At 39.8% G+C, this 23,457-nt stretch overlaps 1 protein-coding gene across 1 annotated transcript; it reads right to left on the bottom strand.

The window, feature by feature from the left end:
* Positions 1 to 2,878: 2,878 nt before the first annotated feature.
* galnt12 (UDP-N-acetyl-alpha-D-galactosamine:polypeptide N-acetylgalactosaminyltransferase 12) lies at positions 2,879 to 21,694 on the bottom strand. The gene is made up of 10 exons (XM_085446181.1): positions 20,792 to 21,694; positions 20,273 to 20,442; positions 18,284 to 18,473; positions 17,787 to 17,972; positions 17,455 to 17,572; positions 16,813 to 16,989; positions 13,462 to 13,593; positions 13,264 to 13,377; positions 10,549 to 10,704; positions 2,879 to 6,400 (listed from the first exon to the last, which is right to left on the bottom strand). The coding sequence occupies exons 1-10, from the start codon at positions 21,136 to 21,138 to the stop codon at positions 6,263 to 6,265; spliced, it is 1,728 nt and encodes a 575-aa protein (XP_085302307.1). The 5' UTR covers positions 21,139 to 21,694; the 3' UTR covers positions 2,879 to 6,262.
* Positions 21,695 to 23,457: the final 1,763 nt, after the last annotated feature.

Below are 23,457 nucleotides of genomic sequence, written 5' to 3'. Positions count from 1 at the left end.
GCAGGCTGTAAAACAAATAGCTATGTTAGCACTGTTATCATAACCTTGCTACCTGTATCAGCTAATGCTAGCAAGGTTGTTCAACAAGTTACACTGATAGACCTTATGGGTACAGGGCCCGGACACACATTTCTGCTAATTAATAAGTACCTGACATGATATTAGATCTTCACTCACCAGAAACTGAATGACAATCCCCTAAAAAGGTGTTACAAGCCGTACAATTTTTAGATAATTGCTCCAAAAGATAATACACACCGAAAGCAGGTTTCGGACTAGGATGTTAAAATTTTCATTTTATATTGTAAAATAGGAAAATTTTACAAGGTTTATATCCAAGAGTTATAAGTAAGGGCTAACTTTAGCAAAAGTTAAGCTTTAATTTGTGTACCCATCATGTAGAAGATGTGAAAATAAATTGACCTGCTGGTGACAGGAAAAATCAAGTGATCACCAAAGTCATTAGTATTCATCAATTATATCTGGAACCAATTTCATGGCAATTTACCAAACAGTTTAGATATGTCAGCCTTAAACATGGGGGGGGGGTCCCTCTCTGCCACCATGGATAAAACCTCCAGATGCATCAAATCAAGAACAGCTTCAACATGACGATCATGGTTGAAAAGAAAAACCACCTGTTGTCACTCTGCAACAGAGCATTGTTGATCAGAATCAGCTGTGTAAGTGACAAGTGACTCATTGCGAATGCCTAGTCCACTCATGTCTTTTTTTGGTCTGCTAATTTACAGCTTCGCTCCGACTGTGACAATAATTGAAAAACTGTGGCTCATGATTAAAGTCAAATATTCCCTTTTACTGGTTTTAATGATTTATACTTATGTTCAAACAGTTGAGACTGAGAATTAGATCATAAAAATTGTTCAGTGGGAAAATGAAAGTTTGGTAAATTATCAATTAACTCCAGGAAGGCCTTGGCTGTGTGTGTAAATCTTGGATTGAAATCACTGCATCGCACACACACAAAACTTCATTGCATTTGGAAAAGCCAAGATTACTAAAATATTCCTTGAGCGAGTTTTTGGTCTAGTCCAATTCTACTGGAAAACAGTAGGGGTGATTAAAGCCCAATAAGCAACAAGTACTCTGCCTTTGATGCTGTATTGGCCGATTTCACAGACGTGGATTAGAGGAGTTTGATCCTTACATTGAAGTAGGCTGGAAACGGCTTTAAATTGAGGCACACTGGTGAATTCGACCCAGGAAGTATTTAGAAACGTATCATCAAACATTTGTTTCCTTGTTCTGTGTGTTCTCATAAGACTCTTTTTAAACACTCACATTAACTTTTATTTGAAGACGGCTCGCCTTGATTTTCTGCACAGTAAATTGCATTAAGTCTTTGAACAGCTGCATTAACGCTTTTGTACTTCTGTAGCATTAAAATTTGGGAAAGTTAATTACTTTCCATGTTTCTCTCTCCTAAGCCGAATTCGAGGATAATGAAAATGAGACGACCAAGCAAATATTGCTACAACGCTGCACGAACGGCTGCTGAAGTGAAGGAAGAGTTGGTGCTGGTTGTTACAGATTTTACCAACTGAGAGACTTCACGGACGTCGTGCTGCTTTCTTCTTTGATTCTATCTCTGTATCTAGGCCTCACATGTTTTCCGCACAGTCTGGCGCCCCTCCTGAAAGTGAAAGTGTGTCATCTAATGTACGCTGCCAGCAGCCACTGCTCCTGAGCCGTTCTGGGTATTGCGGATTACATAAACCAAACTGACATGCAGTGTGAAAAAGGCTTCCAATCAGTGTGTTTGAGAGTGTGTGTGTGTGTGTGTTCCTCCTCCTATAGTTTCTTTTGCATCCCTGACAACTGAAGCCTGAGCATCTCCAAAGACTTGCACCGCAGGGAGCCTTGTTTTGTATTATCATTAAAGACACATATGGGGTGTGAGAGAGTGTAGTGCTGCATGTATGCCACACTGGATCAAAAATTAGCTCTACACTGAGCGAACAGACTGTGACAACATACAGTGCTACTGCGGGCGCATTTTAAATTTTTCAGAAATTCAACAAAAGGGCTATTTTGTACCACTTATTTCAAAGAGAGGTACACAAAAGATTAGGACAAGACAATACCAGAGACGGCAGCATCAAAGACTTCTGCAGCTCTTACCAGGAAGCAGCTGATTGCTGGCATGCCAGCATTTTCAGAATATGACGTTTTGGCAAGTTTTCCATCAGAGTATGCGCGAGAGAAACAAGCTCGTCTCGTGCCGTTTTTTCCCACCAAACACTGGCATAGAACTACATTTTCTGTTTCGGTGAAAGAGCAACAAGTTGTGTATTGTTAGCATGTCTAATTGAATATAAAAGCTTCCTAAAAAGGAAAAACAAAGTTGCAAGTAGTGACACAAAGACACACCCTGTAATCCTAAAAAGCCGCGCACCATCAATGACTAATTGAGAGAGACTGCAGGGCAGAGTGTCAATATCGAAGGCAACAGCGACTTGGCACGGGTGCAACATTTTACCATCTCGCTCAGCAGCTGGTGATCATTCCAATCAGATATGGTTGGAAAAACTTACCCCCCCCATATCTTCCCTTTTCTTCTCTCATTATCCTCTGAGCATCTTGATTTGCATCTCCAGCAGTTTCGTGTGAATGATAGCCTGTTTTAATCATAGTGGATGTGGATGAGTCACAGCTTAATTGATAAGACAATGGGAGATGGTGAAAATATTTTTCGTATGTTTTGTTGAAGCGTTTCCAATGTTAATACACATTTCAAAAGACAAAAAAGACATGTTAGGAAATGATAAATCACAACAATTTATATATATATATATATATATATATATATATATATATATATATATATATATATTAAAAAAAAGCCGGCACAATGACATCAAATGTAGTCCATTTATTAGATCTACTAATTATTAAAAGAAAAAAAAACAATTCATTCATTACATTCGTCAATTATTTAATTACAATATAAGGCCACTGGAGTTACTGACGGCATTATTACAGCAGACATGGTCTTTGAATTCTTGCATTATTATTAGTGCATATTTACCACATTAGTAAACGGAAGGCCAAAAGACGGTATTTTTTGCATGATATCATACAATAGCGCTGCATGGTCACAATGCAATCATCCACTTTACAGGTTCAAGTGCTACAACAGATCCCCGGAAAATCTGTATTAATGACATGCATTTGGTTGATATAAAACTCTATATGTCCTGCCGCAGAGATATAACTCTAAACTCTCAAAATATCAATGTTATTGCTGCAGCTTGCACCGTAACAAATTAGCATACAAAAATATAACATCACAGTAAAAATGTTTTACTACATAGGGCATGGTTGGAATAACAGATGGCTACAGGGGACAATAAATAACCCTTTTTAATACCGAGAGAATATTTACCCTCCACTTAGGCCAAAGATGTAAACTGATGGAAAATTGAAGAGCTGCCACTTCTTAAGTGTTTAACACATAAAGCATTAGCAATGCATCAAACGGGCTATTTCACCGATCATGCATGATCGACACTAAAGCCGTGGAAAGCTAGGCAAAGAAGAGCCTAAGATTGCCGTGGACTATGAATTCCATGCAAGATGCTTCAAACTTACAAAAGGCATAGAGTGCTCTTCTATGGAGAGCAGGTCGACCCACTATCACCGTTTTAGCCTTACAACATATACAGTCCTGAGTCAAATTTCCTCCTTTTGTGAAGTTTCCTACTGATCATTTGGTACACTTCACGTATCACTTAGCACTGTCCACACAATAATGTACTATGCATACTCTTAAAAAAACTTTTATGGACTACTGTAAACTTAAACCCATTATTTTTTTTAAATCTACTGTTTTTTTCTGACTTGATATGCAATAAATGTGCGATGGTTCAAGTTAAAAGCTGCACAGTGCAATGAAACTGTCAATGCACGTTCAGAGCTGCAGACTCTTGTAGCATCTTATCATCTTAGGCCTGAATCACACAGGCCTAAGGGGCCGGTCAGTGAACCACTGGCAACCTCTGGTTGCTAAGACAAAATGTGTACTCCCCAACTAGTTGGCAAAAGGTTTCTAGGAGTTGCTGACTGTCGCTAGGTCAGATTATTTTCAAAAAGGGTGGTGCACCAAAAACATTCTTGCAATTGTTTTGGTCAGTTTTCATAAAATACACCGACTTGTCTGCGAACACACTGTGAAACTTGAAAGAATGTGATGCAAACCAGAGAAAAAGAACATTTGCCTTCAAAGAAAAAGTTGTGCCTTACCACTGCAACTAACATTTTTTGAAAGGTGCTTTAAAGGTAAACGTTCTCCATGTCTTGTTTGCGTCACACTGGTCACAGTTTCACAACCACTTGACAAATAGTGTGTGAGTATTTCTAGCCAAGATTACATTTACCAACCAACTAGCGACAAACTGCCTGCAACCGAAGCAAACTCAAGGTTTTCACTCACTGACCGGTCTCTTGGGCCTGTTTCCATCAATTTCACAGCCACTGCTAGCATCCTCCAGCAACCATCTGCAACCTGTCGAGGAATACACATTTTTCCCTTGTGACCGGTTGTTGCCAGATGGTCACCAACAGGTCTTTATGCCTGTGTGACTGAGGCCTTATATTCATTCAATTTGGCAACAGAAGGGATCTTGACTGCTCAAGTCACAGCAATGACACTGTATAAAATGTCTTTTTCTTTTCCTACTCTTTCATTTTATGAGCATATATTCTCAATCAATAACAAAAATCCATTTCAGCACAAAAGTCCCCTAACATCAGTTTATAACAGAACTCCTTTCAGACTGATGGGCAAACAGCCTGAGAAGGTTAATGGTGAGAAAAAGGTCGCAAATTGCTTCATTCAATCTCCTCCATTATCTGCTTCTGCTGTCACAAACTCTGCTCTTTATGTCTTATGTTCATAAATCAAACCCAAAGCACACAAGTATACAAGTATTCATCTGAGGAGGATTTGGCTGGCGCGAGTCCAAAAGATAAGCCCTCCACTGAACACCTTTGACACACACAGAAAGAAGGGGTGATAAAGAATTTGAAGAGGACCAGAGAATCAATCAGGAAACCATCTGGCATCCCAGCAGCCTGAAGACACCGACAACCGTCTGCTCCTCCACTGTGTTCCCCTTGGACTCCCTGCAGAGCCTGCAGGGCAGCCACACTAGTGACCACAGCGGCGCTTCAGAGGGATCTATAGTTTTCTGAGCCTAACAGATGGACACAGAACGAGATCAGGGCAACCCCACAGAGCGATTCGTAAGCGCTTCCACGTCTGTGCATACGAATTGCCTCAAAATTACACAATAATTAAACTCATCTCTAAAATAAATCATTTAAAAACATACTTGACACACCACATGAAGTGAATCCTTAAATTATGGCTATAATTTAGTCTTTTCAAGCTGCATTTCATTAAAGAGCACAAAACAGAATTATGCTGGGGAAAAAAATTATTTTAAAAGCTAGCAAAACGGTCTAAGCCATTTTTACCTCAGATTCATATTCCTACAAAGCACACAAGAACAGAATACATATGGAGATTCTCCTGTTATCAGTAGTTGGTGATTACGTTGAAGAGGTACTAGGTACTTGCACAATGCCTTTTTTTTTTTATTAAGTCCCTGGTACGTAGCAAGGAGTGACAAGCACTTTAAATGTCCTGAAAAGGCTCTCAACTAAATACCTGAAAAATTGTTCCACTTCCTACTCAGAAAGAGAGCCCAATACAAGAAGGGAATGTACAGAAAGGAGATTTAGCCCCCTCTAGAGGATAAGACAAGAATATAAAATAACGCCTCATGACATGCCTCTGAACATCACTGCAATTCCAGATGCTAGCTCGTAAGATGGTCAGAGTTTGCTGACAGATTTATGAAGCCGCTGTTTTCTTTCTATATGGATGCACAGCTTTCTTTGTGCCTTTCCCTCTTTCTGGGTAAAGCTTTGCATGCAAACTAAAAGACTGCAACAGGCGTGGAGTAGGTAAATGAAAAACAGCCCCCCAAAAATATTCCCATGTGCAAAGCAGCACTAGTTTCCAAACATCTCTTTAATGAGAAAAATAATGCATAGTCCTATAGGCTTGGTTTTCCCAACAAGTGTATATGCAGTATCCAGTAAGTACTGTAGAAAGTAAATACAGATAGATTTCACCCAGTGAGCAAGAATTTATAGGAGGTTTAAGTTTGAAAGGAAGCACAACCTCATTTGACGTCCGTTAAGGTTAAGAAAAACATATCCTAGGGTTGGAGTATTACATTTTCTCTTCAAAGAACCACTTCTGGTGGAGGCTATCAGAGCAGGGTTGGAGTGAGGGTGCTGGTGTCCCGTTGTCTGTATTGTCTATTGCCTCAACACACTTCTGGCTGTGGACGTGGTACAAACTCCCATCCTGAAAAATTGGCAAAGTATTTTCAAAATGGATATTAGCAATACATGTCTAAAGAACAAAGAGCAGATCTGCTGTTACTTTCATTATTCTTTATACATCAGAGTTTTAGGAGCATCAGAGCGTACAGAACACAGAGGACCTGCCCAGATTGATCTGTACTTTTATTTTTTGCTTCACTTTTCATTTTCCCTCCTTCTACTGTCCAATTTCCCCCTCCTCAAAGACATACCCCACATACCCCGTTTTACATTCATTCAATGTTTTTAGGATCCATTTACATTTAGACTGTGTCATGTCCCGACATTCAAATCACACTAACTTCCAGTATTGTGTTTTGAATCCTCAGCTTGCTACTAACACACAATAAAAAAATAAAAAAATATATATATATATTAGGGGTGCAACATACTCGTATCGATATTAAACCGTTCGATACAGTGCTTTCGGTTCGGTTCGCATATGTATGAACAATACAAAATTTGTAATTTATTTTATCAACTTTCCTTCTGACGATGCTGTCTGTGTTGAGCGCAGATCCACTGAGCGTTCAACACAGACAGCATCTTCAGAAGGAAGAGCGCAGGGCAAGCTAGCGAGACAGAAGTTAAGCTCTCCTTGCAACATGGAAAATTGAACCTCCCCCACCCTCATTCAGATCTGGCGTTTGGAATTATTTTGGTTTTCATGTGACATATGACCCTGAAGGTAAGCGCGTCATGGACTAAAGTAAAACAGTATGTTGGATGTGCCACGCAATGCTCAATTACATGGGTGGGAATTAGTGGGTTAGCGCAGTTAGCTCGTTAACGTGTTGGCCATCTAGCCCCACGCACAGGGCGATCAGGGGTAGCTCGTTAACGGAGATTTGCCGTGTTGTGGCGTTAACGTCATTTCAACGAGATTAACGCTGACAGCACTAGTGGGAACACAACGAATATGACTGCACATTTACGCCGACATCATCCTAGTGCAAAGACAAGTGGAAGCAGACAAAAACAACAAGCATGCATGCTACAAATTTTACCCGAGTCATTTAGACAGCCGTTAGCACATGATTCTCCTTATGGGGACCTGATATGTTTAATATTGTGGCGAGCTGAGACAAGGAGGAGACGGAGGTGTCGTTTGGTCTTGCTTCCCGTGAGCTAGCCAGGGAGCACAGCCGTTTATTGACATCTGCAGAAGAACACTGCCGCTAGCTAACTGCTCAGTGCGGCAACCGCACAGCAGCAACAACAACAACACACAGGGCGCCCTCTGACCCCGGAAGGACACACCGTCGCAGCGAGAGGGCGTCACCCGTCACTATGGCAACATAAACAAAACATAACTGTACAAACAGAACCCCGAACAGCCCTGACCCGCTACAATATGCTGCTAAGAATATAGCCCAGAAGAAGCGTATAGTATAGCTTTTATTTTGGAAAGAGCCATTTCTCTGTAATAAACTCTCTTTTCCAAAGATGAGTGATTCCTCGATCAGATACAGGGCTCGCAATATCGCTAGCCCGACGTCCCGGGGCTAGCGATTTTTCCAGTCGGGCTACCAAAATCTATCTCTGCCCTGCCCGTCGGGCTATTGTAGGAAGGAAAAATATATGTCAATGCTTTTGCATTCTTTCAGAAATGTAGCTGGGTAATTATGTCATTGGCATCGGTGAGCCACTGTCAATATGTGACATATTGAAATCGCGTTTGAATTTATTCTTATTGTATTCTAATTTTTGCCTCATAACTTTTGCACTGTCCACTTCCTGCTGTGACAAAACAAATTTCCCACGTGTGGGACTAATAAAGGTTATCTTATCTTATCTTATCTTAATTTGCGCTTGTTTTTTTCTTTCACTTTGCAATCGCGCGAACTGTGTATAGAGAGCGACAGTACTGATTGGTGAGTGATGATAATTTGCGCACCAATTCCTCTGACATCGTCTTGTCAATCGTTAGCTTACTATGCAAACATGACAAGTGAAATCTCCCGCAGCAAGCTTAAACATGTGAGAGGTTGATCGCGCAGAGAATCGCTGAGCTTATGTGAGTGCGTGTGTAAAAGCAGCGGGATATAAATTTTAGTTCTGCTGAGCCAAATAAGACAGGTCAGGGTGAAGAAGTGACAGCCAAAGAAAAGCTTACCACAAAACGGAAAAGTTATGACAAATGAGACTATAAGGCAAAAAGAAAGTGCAGCTTTATGGTTTCATGGACAAAAGAATTTCTGTGGCTGCAATATGACGAGCTATATAACCGCGGCTGCACATAAGTGGTCCGCAGGTGCGCATTCGCTGTCAAAATGGGAAAAAAAAACGCGCACAAGATATGAGGTTGCAACGCCTGTTTGCATACATAAGATTTTCTGGAGGAGGACAGACATTTGTTTAAAACTCTTAAAGATGTCGAAGAAGCTCCTTTAAGCAATTACTTTGGTGTTCCTCCACCTCCAAACAAATGTCAGAAGGAGTCCGAACCACAAAAGAAGCGCGTATTCTCGGAAAAGTGGTTGCAGGAGGTGAGCTGGCTTCAAACAAATGATGAACGCACAGAGATGTGGTGCGGAATGTGCCCACTCTAGCGGACAAAAACAGTGCTTTTTATATGGACGCAAACGCGCGTTGCAACTTCTTATCTGGTGCGCGTCTTTTATTTTGACAGCGAATGCGCACATGCGGACCACTTATGTGCACCCGTGTAAATAACATAATGTTCTGCCGGGTGTGTTGTTAGTTTTCTCTCGATTTCTGAGTCGACAAGCGCCTTTGTTACTGGGACCAGTCAAGAAAGGCCCCCATTAGAACCCATGAGAAATGCAAGAAATGCATTATTGCTCAGTCTGCAATATCTTTCCCAGAACAAACACCAATTGCAAATAACATACTAAAAATAAACCTGAAAAATCTGTTTAGAACAGCGTACTATGTTGCAAAGAGTGAACTACCACTGGCAAAATTTAGCAGTCTTTGCAAACTTCAAAAAGCAAATGTCCTAGATCTTGGTTCCACTTGTCTCTTACCCGTGACTTCAGTGGAAATTTCAAATTCAGGATCTGACACAGACTGATTCATGTCCTACACAGTTCTTACAAGTTCATAGAAATTTCTGTTCAATTAGAACCAAGTATTTGAGTTCATGATTGTAATTTTTATACAATGTTGTAATTTGTTTTTCAACAATTTTTGATTAATGTTTTGTTTCCTTTACAATATTATACTTTAATGTATAATATTGTAAAGGAAACAAAACATCAATCAAAAAATTGCTCTCTTTTTTATTCGGGCTACTTACATTTATTTTGGGCTACCAAAAACTGAAGAGTCCCTGCCCGAAGGGCTACCAGGGATTTTGAAATTTTGCGAGCCCTGAGATATATTTATTTTTTTAATTACTTTTGTTTCAGCAACATTAAATTTAAAAACTGTACTTTTGAGTTAAAATATATATTTATAATTTTAATAAATGACAAATTAAAAAGGCATGAACATTTTTTTTGTATCGAAAAAATATCGAACCGTGACACCAAAGTATCAAACCGAACCATGAATTTCGTGTATCGTTGCACCCCTAATATCTATCTATCTATCTATATAGATAGATATAGATAGATATATCTATATCTATCTATAGATATAGATATAGATATATAGTTATCATCTGAAACAAACATAAACATAAATTTGAATTCAGTGTGTTTTAAAAACAGAAAAAATGACATGTATTGTTAAAAGCCTAGGGCACTTTCAGAATTTGAATTGTACAGTGTGTACTACTTTCTCTCTGAAGGGATAATAGTTGATGGAACAAGAGAAACTAAGTGGCTGGTTAAAAGGTCACTGTAAGAGTGAGGAACTATAGAGTCAATCATTTAATTCAGTGTTGGGTGCTCATCTTTTAAAACATTAGTGGCAGTTCAAAAAGGAAAATAAGTAGAAATCTGAAATCAACAAAATGTAACAGAAAATTCAACAAAGAACTATATTTTAGACGTTGATTTTATATTCCACATCTTCTCTTCCAGACAGCAACTCAAAAATTAATGACATGCTACAATTTCAGGGCCACCACATTAATTTCCTTTTTAACACTATTAGTTAAAATGTGGACTTAGATAGGGATAAACACAGAAACTCACTAGACTAAAATACTTTACATCTTACCTTTTTGAAGACAAATTTCTGGTCTGAAGGTACAGGCTGCCCTCGTTTTCTGCACAGCTGGACAGTCAAGTAGGTACTGATGCTGTCACCCACGATGCATCCAGCAGGTTCCCTTGTGTTGTAAGAGATCTCACCATTCACAGAGTATTCAAAGAACTGTAGGATGAGACAAAACAACTGGGGTCACTGGGTCACTTTATTAGATACACCTGTTAAACTACTTGTTAATGCACATATCTAAACAGCCAATCGAGACACATAGGTTAGTCGAAGTCAATATGATCTGCTGAAGTTCAATCCGAGCATCAAAATTGGGAAAGAAACGCGATTTTAGCGAATTTGAACGGGGCATTGTTGTTGATGTCAGACAGGCTTGTCTGATTATTTCAGAAACTGCTGATCTACTGGGATTTTCCCCACGCAGCTCTCTCTAGGGTTTACAGAGAATGATATAAAAAATAGAAATTATCCAGTGAGCACTAAATCTCTGGATGAAAATGCATTGTTGATGGCAGAGGCTGCTTGAAGCTGATGGAAAGCAGCCGTAAGTCATTACAACAAATTTATAATACAGAAGAGCATCTCTGAATGCAGAACACTTCAAACCTACAAGCAGACGAGCTACAGCAGCAGAAAACCGCACTGGGTGCAGCTCCTGTCAGCTAAGAACAGGAGACCAAGGCTACAATTCGGAGAGGCTCACCAAAATAAGATAACACAACGTCAGAGAAACAGAAATATAAAAGCATGGATCCACCCTGCCTTGAATAAACAATTTAGGCTGTTGTTGGTGGCATATTAATAGGAGGAAATACTTTTTTGGTACCATCACAGCCTACACGAGTATCGTTTCTGACCATCTTCCTGAAGCCTGCTTTCAGCAGAATAATGTGACATGTTGAAATTCAAATAATTTCTAGCTTGCTCCTTGAACATGACAGTGAGTTCACTGTACTCAAATGGCCTCCACAGTCACCAGATCTCAATCTAATAGAGCACATTTTAGGATGTGCTGGAATGTGAGATTCACATCATGTTCCGTTGACAAATCTGCAGTAACTGTCTGATGCTGTCATGTCAATATGGAGCAAAATCTCCAAGGAATATTTCCAGCACCTTGTTGAATCTATGCCACAAAAGATTAAAGCAGCTCTGCGAGCAAAAGGCAAACCAACCAAGCATTAGCATGGTGTTCCTAATAGAAAAAATGCAACAATTTCAGTTAGCCTAAATTCAGTTAAAACAGAAGAATGGCACTGTTAGGGATCTATATTTAGGACAGAGAGATGGCTTGAGCGTGTGTTTCGTCTCTGTAGCATGCCCAGTAGTCTCATAAGGCAGCTATCCCCACTTTCTACAATAATAACATCAGTTTGTGTCCACAGAGATGTTCTGGAATAACAATGCTAAATTTCACAGTGCTTCCTGGATTACTGAATATCACAAAGGAAAAGGCACTGGGAAATGTGAATTCCCTTTGTATCAACAAAGCCATCACATAATTTTGCAGCCTGGAATAACAGATGATATTCATTATTCCCAGGTCTGTAAGAGTACACAACACGATTCTTGTAGTCCGAGAGGAAATAGGATGACTATATGTTTAATCTGAAAGAAATTGAGATGCTATTTATATCCATGATTACCTTTGTCTATGATAAATGTAAAACAGGGAGTAGTGAAGAACAGAAGGAGAAGACATGGAAGGAGATAAATGGATCTGCCACGGAGATCAAAAGCAGTTTGTAATTATTGCTATCAAACATTAATGCCACTGGATGCAAAAGTTGTAGATAATAGTCAGGAACCCAGAAGAGTCGCTCTACAAGCAGACAAACCCATAAACTACAGTGGTCATGAAGCAATCTGATTAACTTTAACTAGTCAGTAATGCCTCCCAAAGGTGTGACAATGATCACTTAATGTTATAAAGTGCTTTACAAAACTAAATAAAACCAGACATGGGCCAATAAACTAAGAATATGGCCAAAGAACCTGAGCACAGTGGAGGCAATAAAATAAAACACTCTAAATCAAAAACATATCACACATTTCCAAAAGATTTTAAAAACAAAACTCTTTATACACAGATGGTACGAAGGCTCTTTTCACAAAAGTCTAATCAGCCTTTATTACAAGCCTTGACCTGAGAGAAATCAGCTGGGCTCCACACTCTGATCTAAAGGGTCCAGAAGGCATTTATTAGGTCAATAAATCAGAGATGTATAGCGAAGCTGTTAAAGGGCAAAAGACTGACAAACACGATTGTAAGGTCAGTTTTTAAAGCCATGAGTGTCCTCTCAATCATTAGAATTGTGCCAACTGAAGATGATGGAGACAATATTTGTTTGTTTGGAATGTTTGGAGAAATAAATGTCCGAATTGTGTTTCTCCAAACATTATTTTTCTCTTTTCAAATAGCTCAGAGGACATTCATATTAGATTGATTAATGGCAGTCTTCAAGAGTGCCAGGATTAACTGAACAAGAGTAAACAAATGATCGCCGAAGCTCACATATAAAAGGGCAAACAGTGTGCTGTGTTCAAAAACCAACATTCAATTAAAATCTAACTGAAAGCTGCGTTTCACATGATTGAAAATGGGCTGTAACCAAGTAGCTAATCAGCAAACTAGCTTGTAAACCTGTTTTAAGTTTAGTGAGCTGTTCAGCAAAGGAAGATGCAAGTGGTTTTTTTATCACTGGCATTACTTACTTGGTTCTGGCCCATTCCATGACACAGATAGAGGATGACCCTTTGGCCCACCACTGCATTCTCATCTGTAGGATTGTAGTCAAAACAGTAGTTGGTCTTGCCCCGGTTCTTAAGCTAGCAAAAGGCAGCAACAAAATATAATTAGGTAGTGGTACAACCTGGCTTGCAGAAGCTCATAAGGTCTTACTTTGTTCTCACCATTCCAAACATGCCTGGCCGATCATGTGGGACGTGGATATCGGGATAAATGTTATCCAAGTACCACTTGAAGCTCTTGCAGCCCAACTTCTCTCGGAGCATCCTCCGCTCCGTTACATCTCCAAAGGCCTCCTGGAGACAAACATGGCAAATGACAGTTCAACATGATTATTTTATTTTCACTTTTCTGCCTTGGCAAGCTAAAATAAAATTAAGAAGCACAGAATTGCTCTGCATTTCTAAAAAAATAAAAATGAATTACCAGTGATATCTCATATTCAAATGAAAATTTTAAGTGAGAGCGCTGTCGATGCAGCCACCATCAGACAGCTGTTGTGTCCGATGAAGTATTCATAATATACCAGTGGCCTGAAATGGAATACAATAGCACCATCTATGGTCCATTACTCTATACAAATGCAGTTCACTCCAAGCAATAGCTCCCCCTCAAACAAACAGAACTTCCAACAGTCAAACAGGATACATGTGTCAATTTTACAAGAGTCTCCGTGTGTGTGCGCAAACAGTTCGTGCCTGTGTAAACACTTTTATGCATACAAAGTTACACATGTACACACCACGCTGATAAAGACTAGTTAATTAGATTATGAGAAAGAACACAGTCTCCACTTTAATGTGCCAGTGAGCATATGCTCACCACACCTTCCCTGCTGCAAGAAAGATTCAGCAGCACTGCAGGATGATGGATGATGGTGGCCTGCCCAAACACAGCTCTAATTGGCTATTCATCAGTCTATTTAGTGAGAAGAAAGATTCCCAAAGGACGCAGTGCTTTGTCAATGGCTAGGACCAGCATGGACTATCAGAACAATGAGGACTAGTCCAGGACACTTACCAGGATAATAAGACTTAAATTAAGGATCAGTAAAGGTCCTGATAAAATGCAAAGGTAAGGGCAACCAGCCCAGTGACAGTGCAACCTATATGGATGAATAAACGGTCACAGGAAACGACCTAAGGGAGCAACTAGGAACCGAGAGCACAGAGGTGCCAATTAGTGAAACAGCGGTGGAAAACAAGAGCTAATGATTCCAGAGGGCTGTACTACAAAGCAAGTTAGCCAACTTTTAAAGGCAACTCCTACAGCAACTTTGTAGCCTAAGGTATGACTTCCAGAGCTCACTGCCTATTAACCAGTATACTCTCTTTAAAAAAAAAAAAAGCATCAGCTTTCCTAGAAGATCCTGTGAAGCTTGGTGCATCTATAGGAAGATGGCCCTCTGGATTTCTCTGCGAACATCAATGAGGATTACAAATGTTCAGTGTCGGGAACTTAATTCCTTGAGTCTTTTCTATCCTGTTAGGACGAAGCAATTTCAAAGACAATCCATGGTTTGCTAGGACTCTATATAGCAAAATACAGTAAATCCTAAAACAGACAGTGTTAAATCCTGGTAGATTACTTGCTGACCTCATAGGAGAGTTGAAGCTGAAAGATTAAGGCTAAATTTGTTGTACATGTTATTAAAATACAGCTAAGCGACACATTTAGTTTGCAGAATACACAACTATAATTACAGTCAGCATATCCATGCCTTATTAATGAGGCAGTGATTAAAAAGCCTATTAACTTTCAGTCTGCATTTTCCTTTTTTTTTGCCAGCTGTCCTTTCTGGCTTTTGCTGCAACAATTGTTTTGCTGCAATTTCTCATATTTATATTTTTTAGTTATATTTAGGATATATTTGCTCTTTTTTGTGAAAAATATGCGTCTCTAGACCTGTCGTTGTTTGCAACTGATCTCTAGCAAGCTCATAACTTAAACCAAAATTTAACGACATCAATTCATATCTTAATTACGATTGCAGTACCCGGATTTTCCCCTCAATCATCCAGTGTTAATAAAGAGTGCCCCTTCAGTTGAGTACAGTTCTCAGTCATTCCTTCACCCTGCACCATTTCATATGTAGATTATTTAGGTTTTATGGTGCCTTGTTACTAATTAACAAGCTATAAAAATAGCTCACATGGACTGGCACGTAACCCATGTTGACAGCCACGCGGACCTGCCCTTCTACAAATCCTAAAAGACTTCCAGATCTCACTGCCTGCTGGCTGTTTTTTCTTTTTTTTTGGTTTGATTTGGGGATTTCTTGCTTTGTCTGGGAGTGTCGGAGTGAAAGTGTCACAGGCTGTCAGAATGTCAGGGGAACGGCACGTTTAAAAAAAAAAAAAAAAAAAAAGCAACCATGAATTTGTTAGTCTAAGGTTATTTTGTTCAAAATCTACAAAGCAGGGCTGCAATGATTCGAGCTCATTTCTGTAATCACCAGAAAAACCTTTACTGGGAAAAAGATGCAGGAATTCCGTTAAAAACATTCAACAAGCTCCAGTGTGAGAAGAGAACTTTGTAGCTGCTCCCATACACTCCTGCTTGTTTTAGTTAGCAAAAATCTACAGTTAAGCTACAGAAGCTAAAATTAAATATGCAGATGAACTGTTAACTTCATCTGATATGACGTTAAAATTACGCAGGTTGCAGGTGGCTTTTTCAGATTTAAAAAGAATATAAATATCATATTAATATTTATATGTTAAATTATTGATTTCTATATTGATATATTAATTAAATTGTATTAATATTTTAAAATCAAAGCAGTCATACACACACCCCTGGGTAAGCTATGACATTAATGGGCAAAGACAGACTACAGACTATAAACAGGCACAGTACATTCATCCAGGAGACTAGTATAACTTTGTGCCAAGCAAAATTGTAAAATTGTAACTTCCTTGTAAGATATGTTCGTTTATAGATATAAACCTTATCTAGTATTGTTAGTGTGTATAAACACATGTTCAGCTGTGAATCAAACAGGATGAGCAAAAACAGTGTTTGTTTGGAGGGTATGATGAATTTTTTGGCAAAGCTACCTTATCTCATGGAGATAAGTGCTAGCTGATCTGTGCTTAGAGAGCATTTCCTGTTAACTACACTATCACTCACGCACACACACACAAAATCAGGGCACCCCCATGGGTCGGCACTGCTCTCACCGTGTCAAGGACAGGTGGGTGACACCCGCTGGCACCAAGTAGCACAGAAAGGTGGTAATCGCACACCGGAATGCCCTGACCCCTGTCACCTTGGGTGTCTGCTGCTCATATATCCCCCGTGTCACTTAATCAGGTGAGCTTTTGCAGCGTGCGTGTGTGCGAGCGCGTTTTGGGAGAAGGCAGAGTATTTTTGATATTTTTTCGCATACCGAGAGTGAGTTCACTGGTGAAATGAAGGGGTTAATGAGACAGTGCTGTGGTGAATGCAGCTATTTAAAAAGAGAAAGAAAGAAATATTCTGCCTTCACATTCACATCATCTGCACACACTCACCAGGCGTGCGTGGGGATTACGATGATAGTAGATCTCCTTGTATTCATCCAGCCAGACCTCAGCTGCTCTCACGCTGTTTGCCAACGCTTTGCTCCGTGAGTAAGGTGCCTTTTTCGGGAAGACGTGACCCACGTGGGAGCACGGGTGGACCTCCAGGCTGCCCCCACACTGCCAAATCTAAGACACATCAATAACACCACCACGAGGATTTGGTTAGCCTCTCAGCCATGATTCAATCAGGAAACAAAGCACAGTCTTGTTGCGGAGGAGCTTGGGAACAGAAAAGCTAGCCTGTTGTTGGAAAATATTTTTGGTTTCTTCCCTTTGGGAAATTACAGTTATTGTAGGGAAGGGATGTTTAAATTCTTTGCTGCAATTAAAGTATTAAGCTCTTCGGCCTGCTTTCACTCCATGTTTAGTTTTATTTTCATTGCAGATTCCACATAAATTGAGCAGCAGTCATATGGTTCAACAAATCTAAAGCAGACACTCCTGCCTTTTTTAGTGGCTTGCACTATGAATTGGGCCATAATCCCAAAAGGAGTGCAAACTTAATGTCAATTTGGACATAACACGTGCTTTACCTATGTTATCATTACATAAATAATACTGTATATGTCCATGAAAACACACAGCTCTTACCCTGAAAGAGAATTCCAGGTTCTCTCCTCCCCACACCTCCATTCCTGTGTCATATGTTCCCAAATAATGGAAGAAGTCCTTCCTCACAGCAAACAGACCACCTGCCATAGTAGGAGACCTCAAGACACCAAAAAATAAAAATTATATTACAGGATAACGAGCTCCATCTTATATGAGACAGATGTAATTATCTCAGTATGAAGAAAAAAGTATGATATGTCAGCAGTGCAGTTTCTGTAATAATGTAGCTGCCACACTCAAAGTTACATTCCCAAATACTCATATGGGATTTTTTTTCTATTTTTGGGTAATAAAGAGTCCTTAAAACACACCTGATGACATCTACGGGTGAACGTCGGCGTTTCTGTTCGTAGTCTGGGATGGTGTGCCAGGTAAAGACCAACCGCCAATCAAACCCTCCGATTTGAGGTTCCCCAGCATGGCCTAAATACTGGAAGGTGTTCCAGTCTATCACGTCGATGACGGGGCACACCACGGCCTCCGGCTCCTCTTTGATCCTTGGCGAGAAAAAAGGAAAGGAGAAAAAGGCGAATGTCAGGAGGGAGCAGTGTTACAAAGCAAGCAATTTGTTTATCTATAAAAGTCTCCATACAAACGTTGGTGCTGCCCTTGTTTGAAAGGCTGGAGCACCGAGACAGTGAGTCAGACACGGCTACATAACAGTGCTCCTGCAGCTGGCTGATAGAGATTCAGAGCTTCACACTCTGTGACAGCTGGACTAAAAGACAGCCTTTCTAAAGGCCGCACTTTGACAAAATAATCAAGGAGAGAAGGCATTTCTTTTTTTCCCTGGCGGGCGCTCTCTCACCTGTGGAGCACAGGCTCTAACCAGCCGTCGTGACACTCGCAATGACAATCCAGGAAGGTCAGAACCTCGCCTGTGGTGATGGATGCCCCGAGCAACCGGGCCCGCACCAGCCCCTCCCTCTTTGTGGCCCGGATCAGACGCACCTTATTCAAACCTGAGACGTACTTGTCCAGTGGCTCCTTGAGATGAGCTTTCAGAAAATAAACAGATGAGCAGATAAACCAAAATAAACAATCAGGTTGTTTTTTTTATGTGTTTGTATCAAGAGTTGTTTCTCAAAATCACAACAAATACAAAACTAGAGAAAAATCTATCAGCTACAGCTGGAAGTTTCTTCCCATAAGGCAAATTTTTTAGCGTTTCTTGATCAGTATTCCATGTGAGGGGATAAAAAGCAAGCACAGACAGACAGTCGTTTTGTTATCTCTGAGTCCAATCACATTGTAAAATCTGAGAGGGGACAAAGCTGGCATGTGGCTCAGGTGTCAGAAGCGTCACAGCGCAACGTGAGACTGTTAGAAAAACAAGTCAGCATTGATAAAAGAAGGTGATAAGCTATCTGGCACACATTTCCAATGCATTTGGAAGAGGCTCCGAATTCCCACCTCTAGAGGAAAGAGAGTAAAACTGTTTGATACACATTTGCCATATTCACTAGAAAATGGTGAGCTTTCTTTGAAGCAGGTAAACAAGACACACCCACCAGTCTTTTTAGGATAAAATTACTTCCTTTTATGCTCTCAGCCAAATACGCATTAATCCAAAAGGCGAAAGTTACATCATTGTTTGATTTACTCAAGCTCAACACTTAGTAAGTAAATATAACCACGAGCAGATGTTAGTGTTGAGGGAGAGGTAGGCATTGCTTCATTTATACATTCATGATCGAAAACACTTTAGAAGCATTAAAAGTTTCTCAACTCGTACAAAACAAAAACCCCAACAGGAATAAACACTGCATATAGTATATTATTTACTTTTATTATAGGTTTATTTGAATATACTCATAGAAGATGTAAAAAATATAACACTGATGCAGGAGATTTCCCTTTATCTATATCTTAGTTTATAACTAAAACTACTGATTGTTTTAGTAATCAAGTATTCTGCTGATTAACCCACTGATTGATGAGAAACACTTTTTGTCTTACTAATGAGCAATAATAATTACTTACTACTTGCTTATTTGCTCATTGATATTATTACAAATGGAAACCAATATTTTTAATAATTTAATTGGATACAACATCTGTCAAAACACTTTCATCGTGTTTATGCGGCATATTTAAGTCATATTTGCTAAAGAAAACATATTCATTAGTGCGAAAATAAATAATCACAAATGTCAAAATGTAAATAAATAAAAGGTTTACATGTCACCTAAGCTAAACTAAGGCAGAAATCAGTCTTTACTCTGTCTTCTTGGAAAGACGGAGTAAAGACCAACCCAGATTGAAGGTTTTTGCATGTATACCTTTTCATTTATTTTTGCATTAGACAAAATGTTTTCTTCAAATACAATGTGAGTTTAATACAGCACATGAACACAATGAAAGGGTTTAGTTTGTTTTTGTTTTCTTTGGTTTACAGATGTATTTTTTTAAGCTGAAGCCTGTTGAACAGGTTTGATTAAGGACTTCCACCGGCTTTTTTCCAGCGAAAGTTTTATTGGTGGTTGGAGCAACGCTTTGTGTAGTGGGACAGACTCCGCCTCCAAGTTGAACTACTTACATTGTGATGACTGAGGCTATAGAGTTGTGGATTAAACTAAAAATCAAAGCACAAAAATTTGCATCCAGTATTTTTTTATAATTCGATGAGCATATTTTCCAGTATCTCTGTTTGACTTGCCTAACTGATAACATGTCAGTATATCCTCCTCCACCCATCTAACTGCTACCTGTCTGTGTGCACCTGTAACAGCTCCTGACTGTCAGCCTGCCACCATTCTTGCCCACTGCCTGTCCATCAGTCTGTCTGTGCCTGTACCTTTGTCACTGTAGTCATCCACCAGCACCACCTCTTTCAGCAGGATGTCAGGAGACGTCTCCAGCACACTGTGAACAGTCCTCAGCAGGGTGGACCAGGCCTCGTTGTAGAAAGCAATCACCACAGAGGTCGTGGGCAAGGACCTGTAGTCATACTTCAGCTCTTTGCAGCTGGAGAGAGAGAAGACTTGGTTGTTAGAATGCAGACTAAAAAAAATTGGAGGTGAGGCTGGGTGGCTGGAATGACACTGCACAATGAGAGCTGGCTGTGTAAATTTGCATGTAAAGCTGGATCGTGGTTAACCTTCATACTTTTAAGATTTGATGACCAATAGAAGTAAACACAGAGCATTTATTATTCCATCTTAACAGCAGATGACTCAGTTTACGAGTTACACGTCCTCTGAGGTATTTACTGAGCCGTGTAATAGTGTTGCTGGGGCATCCAAACTGCAAAGGCTTCTTTTAAACTTTAGATCTGGGCTTTAACATTGCTAACAATAGACAACAGGTTACTTACAGTGGGTTCCATCTCTCTGGCAGCCTGCGGTGCAGTGATATTTTATCACTGACATAAGTGTTAATCTGGTGCGCTTTGATACTTTCCTCTTCTTTTCTTTTCTCCTCTTCGTTCAGATTCAGTTTCACGGCTCTGCCCAGTTCTCCCAGAGCGTTTAAATCCAAGGGGGGCTTCTCGTAGACTGGCTTCTTAAGGAGCTCATACTCTTCCTCTCCTGTGACTTCCCGTCGGTTCGTCAAGCTCACTTCCCCCGACTTGCGTTTGAAAAATGTAACATATCCCAGCAAAATGGCACCAACTATTAAAATAAGTAACTTGGGCCGTTTCCTCCTTCCGTATGCAGCCATCGTTTCGTTTCTTTGCAAGGCGCAAAGTTGGAGGCTCTCATGCCCCGATGAGCTGCACTGTGCTCAACCTTTGCTGTCCAAGTTGGTTTTGCTAGACTCCACAGCCGCGTCACCTTTCCGTTTGACTACTTCCAAGTTTCTCCTCCATAGTTCAGGCAAAGTGTAACTCTATCTACGTACAGAGTCCCCAAACTGGGTGAGTCTTCTCAGTCAAACGGAGAACGGTGGTCACTCCTCCTCAATTCCGTTACCCTGCCTGCTGCTGGAGTGAAGAGGGAAAGGATTAACTAACTCAGATTAGATTAGCTAACAAGTATCTCTTCGGATTAGAGAGCCACCTAACTGCTGGAGGAAAGGAAAACTAGGTCAAATCAAAAGCCTCGTATGCTGTTTCTTTCAGTTCACTCACTGAGAAAATCAAATATTATAATTAAAAAGATTTTTTTTTCGTTCTCAATCAAGTCTTTATGAATATAGTTTGTGTCCAACCGGTTCATCAAGTGCCATCGAGGAACCGGGATTAACGACATTTACGTGAACAGCAGTAGAAGTTCAAGTCAACTTTTAGTAGCAGAATTAGCAACTAGTTTCCGGTTATCAAATTAAAACTCCGTTCCCTTTCAAACTACCCCGGAATAACGCCACGTAAAATACTGCACAGATATTATTATTATTATTATTATTATTATTATTATTATTATTATTATTACTGTTATTATTATTATTATTTTTTATTATTTATTTTTTTTTTGTTCGAAGACTTCAAAAATTCGTAAAATGACTGCCAGGGGTACACTAGCTTGTATAAGTAAAATAAGTCACTTCCGCTTTCGATTTTTTTAATCATCAAAGATTGGTTCTGGTAATTTCTCAGTTTTCGAGTTTGTTGGGCACCACTGCTTTATATTATGTCACAAAGCGTTGCAAAAGTTTGTAGGCTTTTAATTTGAAAGCCTGAAAAAATGAAGTTTATGATAAGCAGTCATTTTATTTCTATATCCAAGTGATCTTTTTATAGGTTCTCATTCATACGAGGCCCCTTGTCACTCATATGAAACCGATATGAAAACTCTTGACACGAAAGATGAAATCTGACACAAAATGTATGTTTAAGCAAATTAAAATGCTAAATAATTAAGGCGATCTTTCGAGGCGAGAAGGTAATTTGAGTGGCGCACTGTTTGATCGAGTACCCATATTGTGAAAACCACAAAGAGACACGGGAAGGTAACAAGTCAGCCGGAGTGTTGTAATATACCACGGTAGACTGCCCTTGTCGTGTCTGTCAGAGACTCAACATTCATGTGAGTGCATGAATGAGGGCGTTCTCATTTAGGACGAGATGATGGATAACATTTTCCATGCAATAGATAGCCTACTGTAATAGGTGCAAATATTAAAACGGAAATTAAAACACTTATTAGTTGCACCTTTGGGGTTTGGGCTGACTTGAACAGAGGTTCCTGTAACGTGACTGGGATTAGCTCTGACCTCACCATAACTGGTCCAACTTGACTGTATTGTTGATCACCCAGTAAGCCTAGGCTATATTTAATCAGTACATTTGTGTTTTACTAGGGAGGGGCAGGAGAGAAATCGGGGAAACTTGGGCCTTCACTATGTGCAGCAGTATATACATTTCTACTTTTTAAATTTTGCAGTGATGTTAAATGGCATCATTCTGAGATAGCACTTTCCAACTCTCCTTGACACTCGTAGCGTTTTATACAACTTCAACCAAGCACTTTTTTTTGCTTTCTAACATTCCCACACATTCATACTCCAGTGAACACATCTGAGAACAAAATGTTGGGGTTCAGTATCTCATTCAAGCATACTTAAGACCGGAGGAATCAAACTACCAACCTTTCCGAGCTACAGCCACCCCATGTGATATCATGGGAGGCATCTTTTTAGCATGGTGTGTTCCTATAGGACTGGTGTGGATCCGGGCTTCCTCTCCCCCCTAGGCTACTTTTAATGATCCCACATTTTAAAATATGAATTTACTGAATAAAGTTTGTCATTTCATCTGCACTTTTTGTGGTCACACCTTGTTTTCAGGTCTGTGACAGATCATTAATTATTACACTATTCATAAAATTATAGTTGGGTGTATCTTGGGAATGTATCAGTCATTAAAGCGTAGGAGTAACTGGGCTTGTTTTATTCAGTACATTAGAATACAATAGGAACAACCACATGAAAACAGACTGCATATTGTTCCAGTTACAGGGGTTTTATCATGTAAGATCTGTTCAGTTGAAACACACCCTTGTCAGCCTTTCACGACACATCTTGTCATGAAAGCCAAGTGAC

This window comes from Copadichromis virginalis, linkage group LG22 (assembly GCF_057382275.1).
Source record: "Copadichromis virginalis isolate Kocher_CV1m ecotype Utaka linkage group LG22, C_Virginalis_male_GT1.1, whole genome shotgun sequence".
In the NCBI taxonomy this organism is placed as follows: Eukaryota; Metazoa; Chordata; class Actinopteri; order Cichliformes; family Cichlidae; genus Copadichromis; species Copadichromis virginalis.
The sequence above is the reverse complement of the archived record's forward strand: the minus strand, read 5'-3'. Positions and strand labels throughout refer to the sequence as shown.